General features: G+C 34.5%; 1 protein-coding gene across 1 annotated transcript; it reads right to left on the bottom strand.

Moving 5' to 3' along the window:
* Positions 1–292: 292 nt before the first annotated feature.
* LOC133321690 (uncharacterized) lies at positions 293–11,035 on the bottom strand. The gene is made up of 3 exons (XM_061530772.1): positions 11,021–11,035; positions 8,198–8,224; positions 293–2,179 (listed from the first exon to the last, which is right to left on the bottom strand). Exons 1-3 carry the CDS (start codon positions 11,033–11,035, stop codon positions 293–295), a joined length of 1,929 nt encoding a protein of 642 aa, XP_061386756.1.
* Between the last annotated feature and the right edge of the window lie 1,870 nt (positions 11,036–12,905).

Genomic DNA, 12,905 nt, shown 5'->3' with positions numbered 1-12,905 from the left:
AAAAATACGATTTTCTGCTGACAAAGTAGCTGGCTAGCATACGATAGTATGTACATATATTATTATGCCATGACACGCGTAGATTCATTCTATTTAATAAAAATGCTTTAGGGTTTTATTTGAATGTGTTGGTAATTTCTTTCAATTTATTTATTATTTTAGGTTTAGCGCCATAAAATTTGCTTTTTAAAAGTAAGATATAGATCTTCATGCTTTGAATATCCAGTCCCATATGCTTGATCGTAATGTTTAATATACTTGGTGATTTGTGATCATTATAGGTGCCACCGACTCAGTCATCATCGCGTGAATGCATACTGATATTATTGTCATCATTGGATAGTCCGGGATGATTTAGAGACTTTGATTGGTAGTCGGCATTAACGTCGTTATCATTGGGATTATTGGGACAGTCCAAAACATTCGAACTGCAATCGGCAATATTGCCAGCAGATGATTTCTCATATTTTGTCATGTCCTTTGGTTTGCCACCGACTGCCATCATAGATGCCTGGAAATCATCATCGTCGCAGTGTGACAAGTGACAGAATCTTCTGTCGGCTGGGGGTGTTACACTGACTCCTGGTCCTGCATCCCTATACCAAATTTCACGCATCTCGGCCCTTTTAGTTCGCATAAGTGTCTTATATTCAGAAATCCTCATTTTCTTACCATCGACAATGCAAGTGCGCTTTGGCCTGGGTCGGTACCGATAGTCCGGATGTTTCTCCATATGTAATTTGGAAAGGCGTGATTGTTCCTCGTAATATGGGTGTTTGTCAATGTTGGACATAGCCTTCCATCGAGCGCCCAATATTTTTGAAATGTTTGAGTTGTGCATGTCGGGACAAGCCTTTAGAATCTTTCGGCGTTCGTCTTTGGCCCACACCATGAATGCATTCATCGGTCGTTTGATGTGTGGCTTATGATAGGTGTGGCCATAACTATGTCCTTCACGTGCATTGGAACGACCTTCTTTGGCTAAGAAGGAAATAGAATGCTGATTTTCAACCTCATGTTTTTCGTTTTGCAATGCATTCAATTGCTCCAGAACTGGTTTTTTGGCAGAACATGGGTAGGTCTTTAGCTTGCCACCCCTACTGGACATTGGTTGTGGCATAGACGTGTTTTCAGTATCGCTGGTAGCCATGGGAACAATCGGGGGCACCGGTACTATTGGAGCTGCCGGCACTATCGGGCCGACAGATTCCACTTCATCAATTGGAGGTATGTTCCACAGGCGACATATTAAAAGTTTAGTGTCCTCGCTAGACATAGATTGCCAATTGCATGATACATTCTCCAGCGAAACAGGGGTAAGACTACCGCTCTCTTGTTGTGGTGGCTGCTGTAGATGCTGAGAACCCGCAGATGATCGGGGTTTCGATAAATTCAAAGGCACATCCGTACCGTCGCTATTGTAAGTCTTTGCTTCGTTTGTAATTACTTTTAAATTTTGCTGAGGCCCTGTCTTAGAGTCCTCATTCTCGATTGTATCTGAACAATCGTCAAGATCATCGTCCACACCAGACTCAGTTTCCGTAGCTAAGGGGATTGTTGGGTTGTCAGCCAACAGCAACGCAGGGGCCGGAGGTGGCACAACCAATCGACTATTGCTTATAACGTTGCGCATGTGTGTGGGCGACAATGCAGCAGCTTTTGTAATGACATCACTGAGCTTCAAATCAGGATCGATGCAAGGAATTACGTCTACATCTCCTAATCGAGGCGATTCCTGAACCAACGTCCCGCCATTGTCTGCTAAAACTGATTCAACCTTCGGCAGTTTACCACAAATGTCACTACTATTGGTTGGGTCACTATTGACAGCCACAGACACAGCTGCAAAGGCCGCCTGAATGTGAGCGGCAGCCATAGCGGCCGTTGACCACATTGGTTGAATAGCAAACTTTGCGGGATGTGGTAACAATGCTGATGGCAGATCACAGGATGTCATGGCCGGTACAGCAATGTTGTATGAGGATGGGGGCGGTGAAGGTGGCAATGATATAGGAGCAAACGATGGTGTTGGATGTTGCTTTCCAAATCGCTGCAATTCTGCATTACTACATATCCGATTGCTCAAATGGCACAAACGATCCTCCTGTAATGTATCCAATTGCTTTTTATGATGCTGTAAACTATTATCTACATACGTCACATCACACTTTCTCGAAACCTAGTGGTAATGAGGTAAGAAATATATTAGCCAAAATAAATATATATGTAAGTTATGGCACCAAACCAAACCAAGAGTGAACTTTGTTTACAGTGCAAAGAAGTAATAGTAATAACTTTATATCAATTTAATAATGACTTTAGATCAATAAAATCATCTACACTTCAAAGTAATGCGGAGTAGTTTAAAAATTAAAAAAGAAAATGCATAACAATTTGTCCTCTAACAAAAAATTGATAGAGTTATGTTCTCATTGGGCATATATTTTTTATCTCGAAATATACTTCTGATACAACATAATGTTTCAATTGATAGAACAACTCCTTGCATATAAATCCGAATATGTGCATACATATAGGACGTGCATACATATAATGGCGAGACCACAATTTTGAGATCTTACATTAATTTTACTAATTCTACGAACGGAACCACGATATTTTGGTGGCGCCTCCTTAATGGTCTTGGGAGCATTTTATAGCCAAGGAGTGCTTGATTTGACATTTTCTAGTTGTCGAATGAATTCAATGGAGTACGTTCAAGTCTTGGAAGACAAATTATTGCCATTTTGGGAAAGCAGCAACAATGAAGGCCTCGTTTTTCAGCAGGACAATGCTCCAGTTCATAAAAGTCGCCATACTCAAGTATGGTTAAAATCAAAACAATATTAAAATTTCCGACAAGAATCCGATCGAGAACATGTGTGGAATTTGACTCGTCGTGTCTATGCAGAAACCCGCCAATGCCAAACTGTATTTTACCTCCAAGAAATGATTATCGATGAATCTTGCGGTCTATCGATGAAAACTTGCGAACAATTTTGATCAACAGTGTTATGGATACAATTTTTGAACTTATTCATAACAACGTTACCTAAAATCCGACGGGGCGTACAAAACTATTTATCTTCTCCACTATGGCAAAATGTTGTGCACGGTCGTATCCATATCTTCAAGAAAATAATACAAACCGCAAAACTAAATGGAAAATTTATTAAATTAATCAACATATTTTTAGTTTCCATTCGAAATTTCAATTTTCCAGAATGTTTTGTTTTTATTTTCAACAAATGAAAAAAATGTAAAATACGTTCTGTCAAAGTTGAAAATTTTCAACTGGAAATTTTGTACGTACGACGTATTTCGGTAACATTCATATAAATACATGTGTTCTGCTCCTGTGGTGAAAAACGTCGAACGAGCTAGAATTCTATTTTGACTGGAATTCTATTTTCAAAAAACAAAAATTCCAAAATACGCATTGTCAATGTTGAAAATTTGCAACTTTATATTTTTATACGCAATGCGTATTTGGGTAACATTCATAGAAATACATGTATTTAACTTTTGAGGTGAATAAATTCCCACGCATACGCATGAATTTAGGTACGACCCTAAGTTTAAAAAAATAAATTTATCTAATTTTGTAAAAGTGCGTCTATACTTATGCAACACCAGTGATTTTGAAAGTACAGTATTAAGCGAACCCATAAGGAGTAAATTAATTATTATTGTTGAATAATATGGGTTTTTGTGCGTCTATAGTTATGCAGCGCAGTGTATATGGCAGACGCATCGGCGAATTGGGAACCTGATATGTCAAAATTGTTAACTAGGCGAATAATAATTGATTCGCCGTAACATACAATACTTGAAGCAAATTACATTCAACCAATCAGAATTCAGCATTTTGAAATATTAAAAATATTTGAAAAATTTGAATATGTTGAATGTTTGTCCAAATTCAATATTGTGATTGAAAAATAACATAAAAACAGCGTTTTAAATTCAATGAAGAGCATGAAGAGGTATTCTCTATAGTTGATAATTCATTATAGGCGACTTATCAGTCATGTTTCCACCTGTAGTCTTCTTTACAACCAAATGATCTTCATTCACAAATCCCAATGTCTCCTCTCAATTCGTTCCTTTTTCTTAGTTTTGGGTTCTTTATTTTTATATGTTTCAAATTTCTATTTTAAAATCAATAATACAAACCGCAAAACTAAATGGAAAATTTATTAAATTAATCAACATATTTTTAGTTTCCATTCGAAATTTCAATTTTCCAGAATGTTTTGTTTTTATTTTCAACAAATGAAAAAAATGTAAAATACGTTCTGTCAAAGTTGAAAATTTTCAACTGGAAATTTTGTACGTACGACGTATTTCGGTAACATTCATATAAATACATGTGTTCTGCTCCTGTGGTGAAAAACGTCGAACGAGCTAGAATTCTATTTTGACTGGAATTCTATTTTCAAAAAACAAAAATTCCAAAATACGCATTGTCAATGTTGAAAATTTGCAACTTTATATTTTTATACGCAATGCGTATTTGGGTAACATTCATAGAAATACATGTATTTAACTTTTGAGGTGAATAAATTCCCACGCATACGCATGAATTTAGGTACGACCCTAAGTTTAAAAAAATAAATTTATCTAATTTTGTAAAAGTGCGTCTATACTTATGCAACACCAGTGATTTTGAAAGTACAGTATTAAGCGAACCCATAAGGAGTAAATTAATTATTATTGTTGAATAATATGGGTTTTTGTGCGTCTATAGTTATGCAGCACAGTGTATATGGCAGACGCATCGGCGAATTGGGAACCTGATATGTCAAAATTGTTAACTAGGCGAATAATAATTGATTCGCCGTAACATACAATACTTGAAGCAAATTACATTCAACCAATCAGAATTCAGCATTTTGAAATATTAAAAATATTTGAAAAATTTGAATATGTTGAATGTTTGTCCAAATTCAATATTGTGATTGAAAAATAACATAAAAACAGCGTTTTAAATTCAATGAAGAGCATGAAGAGGTATTCTCTATAGTTGATAATTCATTATAGGCGACTTATCAGTCATGTTTCCACCTGTAGTCTTCTTTACAACCAAATGATCTTCATTCACAAATCCCAATGTCTCCTCTCAATTCGTTCCTTTTTCTTAGTTTTGGGTTCTTTATTTTTATATGTTTCAAATTTCTATTTTAAAATCACTTTATTTTTACACAAATTTAAAAAATACAAATTGTTTTGACATTTAACGTTACCACCACCTGGGGGTTACTCTGTATTGCGATGCGTGAAAAAAATTGTAACGCATCGCGTAATTGGTACTCTCTAATTCGTTTTCGTATCGCCTTTCGCATCTAGTTTACGCAAATGTGGCATCACCACACTCTGTAATACGAAAACGCATGTCAAACTCGTTCGTTAAGCGCAAATATCTTGCGTTAACAAAATAGCAAACGCAAAGGAAGCGAAACATATAAGTAAGCTCAATTAAATTTTTTATTTATATATAAATTGTAAATTATTTTAAGTAAAAGGCCAAAAAGTCACAGTTGCAGACTCAGCAACGTCAGTTCCTAACTTAAGTATATTTTATGGGGCAATACAGTGATTTGGCAAAGGGACAGTTGCAGAGTTCAAATGCGAAACAACGCGCCAACAATTTGTGGACAAAACTGTCTGATGACCTCAATTCAAATTGACCTCCTGTAAAAGATGTAGGTGGTTGGAAAAAGTAATATAAAATGTGAAACTATGTGTGCATATTTACAGGTTGGTGTTGATAACCACCTTGTCCAAGCAATTTCAAAGCAGCGGCCTCTTTTATTGGAGTTGGAATTGTTGTGGATCTATTTGGAAAGACGAGCGTTTAATAAATACATAAACGAATCTTTATTGAGCCGAACATTTTGTATAAATCTATAAAAATTAAATATTTGAAAACGTTTGTTACATAATTCGTACTTCTATTTTAATACCCGTGGTCACTTAGGGAGAATATATTTGATCGATCTCATAAAATTCTTTTTTTTGTTTTTAATTCGTTCATCATTTTTGTTTAAAAAAACACTCGTACCACACAAAAATATGTTTTCATTTTTCAATTTTTTTGACGTTTCCTTTTGTCATTCTTCGTTATTGCGTGAGCGTTACAGAGTACCAAATTGTACTCTTAACGCATTCAGCTTTCGCATCGCACTTGCTTTCGCAACGCAATACAGAGTAACCCCCCTTATTAGATGCGGTTACCTTCTTAATATACCTTGAAATTATAGAACAACCATGGTACAATAATACAATGTAGGGCAGCTTGAGGTGAATAACCAAAAAGCAACTATGCACGTGTGGCCTCTTCTGTCGAAAATAAAAGAATATATACGCAACAAGTGTTTGTGTTTATTGACATTTTTTCAACACAAAACTAAAAACGCGAAAAATGAATGAAAGGTTATGATTTCTTCCCAAAATCCAGTAGGGAATACCATAAAATGTTTGATTCATCCATAACAAAGTAATTACTTCCAGACGAACGTGTTAAAAACTTTATTTTCATTTCAATTAAACTTGAATACATTTCAATTTATTTTGAATTTATTTGATAGTATATTCAAAACAATACACACACATACACAAAATATTTATTTTGATTTGATGGAATAAGCCACCGTGAGAAAAAATTGTAATCAGCTGGTAGCTGTGCCCTACCTTGTAATAATTATACCATGCGAACAACATTCAGTAATGCCAAGGTTTATTCTTAAGTTTAACATTAAGGCGAATTCGAAGTATTCATTGGCTGTCAAATTTATTGTTTGAAGAATAAATAAACAAAAAATATTTTTATTCGAACCAAAATATATGTGCATATTACAATCATTACGTCTTTTTGAAAGATATTTTGAGTTTTTGTACTGTTCTGGTTGGTATTTCACGATTAAAACAGTAAGAGAGGACTAAACATGAATACGCCACACGGCAGACCTTTTTCTCGAACGTTCCCACGCCTCACTTTCCCACCCCTGCCGACCGAGGGGGTGACCTCCCCTTTCGTAGGGATCGCGTACACACCATAATCCGCATCATGATGGAACAGCGAGCTTATTATTAATTTGCACTACTCATTTAAAAATACAATTATATTAGTTTTTATTATTGGTTTAGTTTTTATACGTTCTACATTAATGCAAAAATATACGTTAGAGTACGCAGAATTAAAATCAATACACATTTTATTGAGTGGATCTCCCATGAAAAAATTGGTAACATGTGACTGCATGAGACTACCTTATTGAAAATATGTCAACCGATATACATACAATTTTATGGAAATTATTTTTCGTATTATTTAAAAGTTGCCATCATAAAATTCTGAAATGAGACTACCTTCTGTAAATATGCCATGGTATGGTGGTTTGATGTTGTATGCTATATCTTTTTAATAATTCTGAGAGCTATTTGTTGCAATATTCCGTGCCGTTGTCCATACGCAAGCATTTAGTTCGTGTGCCACTTTCTTTTTCCACTCTCCTTGGTCCTTTTCATGTCTGCATAATTAAGATGACCCATTCTAGAACGCACTTCTGTTCAGTGTTGCCATATATTTTAAACATTTTATTCTAAAGTGTGGCAGTGGCTATCACTTTTCTGTCTCTATTTATCATGCACTTGTCATTCTGGAACTGAACTGTATAACATAGTTGGACAGACGTGCACACCAGCGTTGATGCGTTCTCTTAACATTTTTTGATGTCAAAACAAAAATAAACCTCAATGAAAAATTGTTCACAATTTTTTTAATGAAATATTTTTTTGAACTTACTGGGATGTTATTTACTTTTTAAATATATTAAATTTAATAAATTCCGGAGAATTATTCCTGTTTTTATTTTCCCTTAAACATTTTTTAAGAGAAATTTTGCCCACCATTGCTGTATAACCTCTGCTTATAATTTAGCTAACAGATTCACTGACATATTTGGTACATAAAGGACATCGTAAAAAGTTATATCCATCATTTTTCATATTCACAAAGAGTTTGAACTTTATGCCACCAATACCTTCAACAGACAGTTTCTCTTTTTTGGCTCCAGAAGCAATGAACCACTATTTGTCATACACTATGCAAAAATCACTCTCCTTTCTGTCTGGATGGTTCTTACTGTGACGATCCGCTGCAATGTGGCCAATGCGGTTACAATTATAACATCGCATTCTTTTCTTTTGATGTTTCATCTTCCTTGTAAAAAAAACGCCGCATGACCGCTCTCGTTGGTCTTTTTGGCATCTTGAAGTAGTTTGGTCTTTATGGAGTCGCAAGTAATTTTAACGCTGGAACTTTCGAAACCCATTATCATCGGTGCGTACTCCTGAGGCAGTACTGCTAAAATGTCAACATATTCGCCGTAGATACGATTTGGCTTACGTTCTCCTCAATACTTGCGCATGTTGCAAAATTTGTTGTAATGACCCGACGCAACAACTCAATTCTTCTCGTAAGTCCAGAATCTTGGAAGGCGAACTTCAGCTTGCTTGAACATAGTTCATAGTTTGTTTTCGCCTTCATCAGCACTTTTGGATTTAAACCCGTTGCCGGGTTGAATCCAAAAGTTGAAGCTGAAATTATTTTTTAAACAAAAATACCGTGTTGCATTTTAGAAAATGCAACCAATACTGTTGTGATATCCAACAACAGTATTGCCAGATTTTCATATCAACAGCGTTGTATGAACGGGTTAATTCACATACATAATTCTGAAAACAAATGCATTCGTCACAAAGTTACGACACATAGCAGTGGGAAATGTATTGTAGTTGCCTGCAAATGCCTTGTTGACCACGAAGTCAGGCGCCAACGAAACGAACTTCTCATTGGGGTCGTATCGCTGGTAATGTAAGAACTTCGAATTGTCACAAGAGACATTGGGGTATGAAAGGTTTTTTGTAAAGAAGCAATAAAAAACTTCTGGGCAAAATATCCCAACAAAAAACTAAGGGAACTGATGAGGATCAGTGGCGAGATCCGAAACTATAGTCTTTCCTGCCTTATCCCTCGGCGTACAATGCCTTACATTCCCCACTAATAAATAGTTGTTTTTTATAAAAAGAACAAACTGGGATACAGCTTGACTATTTTTCAAAAATAAAAAAATTCAAATGGTATCCCAAATAACCCGCCAACACTAATGAAGTTGTAGACTCAGGCAAGGTTAAACTGATTGGATTGCTGCTGTATACTAGCAACACCAACAAAGTCGGTAACAAATTCTATATATGCCGTATATGTATATGCCGTTTAAAGCTGAACATTGCTCTCAAGCATGGTATAATAATAGAAGGTAACAGCAAGTGTTGTTGCACAAAAAACGATACAACAACCACATGGAAATTTGTTGTTGTAAGTTCTACTAGTGTCAACTCATTTGACAGAAAAATGTAAACAAACAAACAAATTATCATCAAATTATTTTTATTTTGAAAATGAAATATTTTCGAATCCTCAAAATAAAACTTGAAAAACATGAATGAAAATCTTTCAAATTTATATTTCTATCGCGTCCACATCTTTCCTTTAATTGTGCCATTGCCACATATATGTATAACACATATGAAAATGCTCTAGCGAGTTATTCCTTAAAGAAAGATTTGCTTCCTGAAAAGTTCCCAGCAGGCAGATGTAGTAAATTGATACCAAGCACATTTAATAAAGAACAATTTCAAATTAAATAACAGCAATCAGAAGTTTCCTGTTGGGTGATTTTTAAAAACATAATTTGTCAAATTCATATTGACACTAGTATTACGTTGGAATCAAATCAGCTGGGATTTGCTGTTACCTTTTATAAATGTACCATGGCTCTCAAGGTTTAAATATGTGGTCTGTTCCAGACCTTTTTTAATAGTAAATCTAGTAAAAGGGAAATATTTCAAAATTGCTCTCAGAGTACAAAATAATTTGAAAAGTTCGGGAACGCAAATGTAGTAAATATGCCAAAATAAGATGGCAATACTTCAAAATAAACATAACAGCCAATCAGAAGTAGGCATTCCTGTTTACCATTTTTACTCGGCCAAATTTCTCGAGTAAAAAGTTTACAAAGAGAACGCCATTTTGTTTTGTGCTCTCTTAAATTTGATTCAATGTTTTACCAGTTTTGTGGGTTCAGGAACGGGTTTCGAGTAAAAAGCTGCAAAACTTGTAAAATTAGTACATTCTTTTAGGTTCTGGAACGGAACTATGGTTGTGACATCATATATTTATAAGTGTTAAGGGCCCCATACACTATAAATCATGCCGTCATGCCGATGAACCCCTTTTTGTATATGTGAGATTGACTAGTGTATGGCAAACTCTTCAATCACTATTCCAAAAAATCGATTTTTGTCCCAAAAATTGCATTTTGAGTCGTAAATTCCGTCACAATTTTATTATTTTTGTACACAAAATTTTTTATTGACAACTTTCAAAATGAATATTATTCACCAGATTTATAGGGTTTCATTTTCAAAATCAAAACAATTTTGATTTTCTTCATGCATTGTGTGTGTCACACATACATAAATAATCTTTCAAAAAATAACACATACTATGATAAATGCTGTACGGCATGATGTATAGTGTAAGGGGCCCTTTAGAGGCAGGGAACTTCAAAATATTCATAAATATAAATTATTTAGAAATGTTTGCCACTGAACACATGATAAGCGTACATTTCGAAGGAAGATATCTTCATTTAAATTTTGAAAGCTGAATGCTGTCAAATGCAAATTTATGAAAAATTGGAAACATATGAAACATGCATGAGACTACCTTGTATAATTATGCCATGAAATATTTGTTAGATATTTGGAGAATTCTAATGAAATTAAAAATTTTCTGTTGATAAACTAAAACTAATACCCACCCTTTCAACTTTATAATGTTTGCTGTACGTCCGTACTACCCAAAACCTCAAGGACCTTAATTATATGTGTTTCGATTGAAAATGGATGAAAACATTTTTTTAATCGATCGAAAAATGCATTGCATAATTACAAAAGGTGGTCTCATTTGAGAATTTTATGATGGCAAACCTTTTTAATTTGGAATTCAGGCCCGTACCTAAATTCAGTGCGTTTCGTACAAAAATATCCACCTTCTCACCTTTGTTGAACGTCCGTATTACATAAATACGCAAGGACCTTACTTACTTGTGTGTCAATTGAAAACTTAACCGAAAAATATTTACATTAATAGAAATACAAATTTTTCAATGGCTGGAATTCTATTTTCAAAAAACAAAAAATTCAAAATACGCATAGTTAATGCATTCATTGAAATACGTGTATTTAACTTTTGAGGTGAATAAAATCGTACGAATACGCATGAATTTAGGTACGAAACTCATATATCAATTTGAAATAAAATGAAAAATAAATTCCATAAAATTTTATGTATGTCGATTGGCAAATTTTAAATCTAATAAACAAAATATATTTTCTAAAGCTGAACATTGCGCTCAAGATTTAACCATGGTTGTTACAACTTATATTTATACGTTTTAGAGACAGGGAACTTCAAAATATTCATAAATATAAATTATTTAGCAATTTTTGCCACTGAACATATAATATGCCTACATTTCGAAGGAAGATATTTTCATTTAAATTTTGAAAGCTGAATGCTGTCAATGGCTGTTTTGAATTTGTTAGAAAATTTCAATATTGGTCTTTATAAGTTTCATAAATTATTATGTTTATAAAATATTTAAATCATTTTTGAATAAAAAAAAATGGATTGTGAATTTAAGATCACCAAATCCGTCTAATTGCTCTCATATGTTTGTGAGAGGTTTATTGTATTCATTTTGATGTTGCAACAAAAATTTGTGTCATCGGATTTTGTAGACTTGTTGGTTGCTTGGGTGGGCTTTTGAGCAACATAACATCTTGTTGCCAATCATAATTCGTTGTCTTAGCTTTCCTCTTTACTATCCCATAGAATTTTTTTCACATACATTTTCCGAGAACTTGCAATGTAGGTGCGACTATATACAATTACAAAGCGATGTCATAAGATTCCGAATTCGACGGACAATGTAAGTAATGTTAGATGCGCCCGACTCCACCAATATTGTAAGCGAAGGTTGGATGCGCCCGACTTCACCAACATTGTCGGATCGGTCTATTATTTGTAGGAAACACATTTTTGTCGTTTTAAAGTGTATATTGTAGAGGTGCACCTGCCACCAATACATTTTTTTCCAATTGTTATTTTGATCTTAATGATCATTAACAGATTAAGGAAAAATTTTGGTTTCGCAGAAAGCATCCTCTGAATGTGGAGATGTAAGGAAAAGTACCTGGTTATTTTCTAGCTTCTTAGATTCTCTCAGCTACTTGTTCTCACGCTTTGCCAGCAGCCTAGAAGTATTAAGATCCATTTTTGGTCTGTATAGGTTTTTTTTCGATCGTTCCCACGCCACTCATTCCCGACCGAAGGGGCCACCTCAAAGGTATTCCAAGGTAGATCGAACAAGAGTTACAAAGAGGCGTTTGGTATCATAAGGATCATCGAACTCTTTAGACTAACGTTTTATAAAGCCTAACAATGACTTTGCACAACACAAGCCTCCATATGTCTGTGGAAACGTAGTTTATTATCTAAAATAACACCAAGATCAACAAAGGGTCTACAATTTCTAATATGTACGGGACACATACCGATTTTTTTTTTTTTGCATTTCTTGAGATTCAGAGACATGCCATTGAAGCTACACCAATTTACATGGGAACATTTTGCAAATATATATATATATATATATATAATAGTAATAGCTGATGGGAGGTCATTTAAGTACAGAACAAATACAACAAGTAAAAGTTATGTTTCTTGGAATAAAATTTCGTTTTTCTCTGCCTCTGTTGCCTGTCATCTTATC

This window comes from Musca vetustissima, unplaced genomic scaffold (assembly GCF_032173495.1).
Source record: "Musca vetustissima isolate MV318-11 ecotype Yass unplaced genomic scaffold, APGP_CSIRO_Mvet_v1 utg15355, whole genome shotgun sequence".
Taxonomy (NCBI): Eukaryota; Metazoa; Arthropoda; class Insecta; order Diptera; family Muscidae; genus Musca; species Musca vetustissima.
This window is presented reverse-complemented; position numbering and strand designations above follow the sequence as displayed.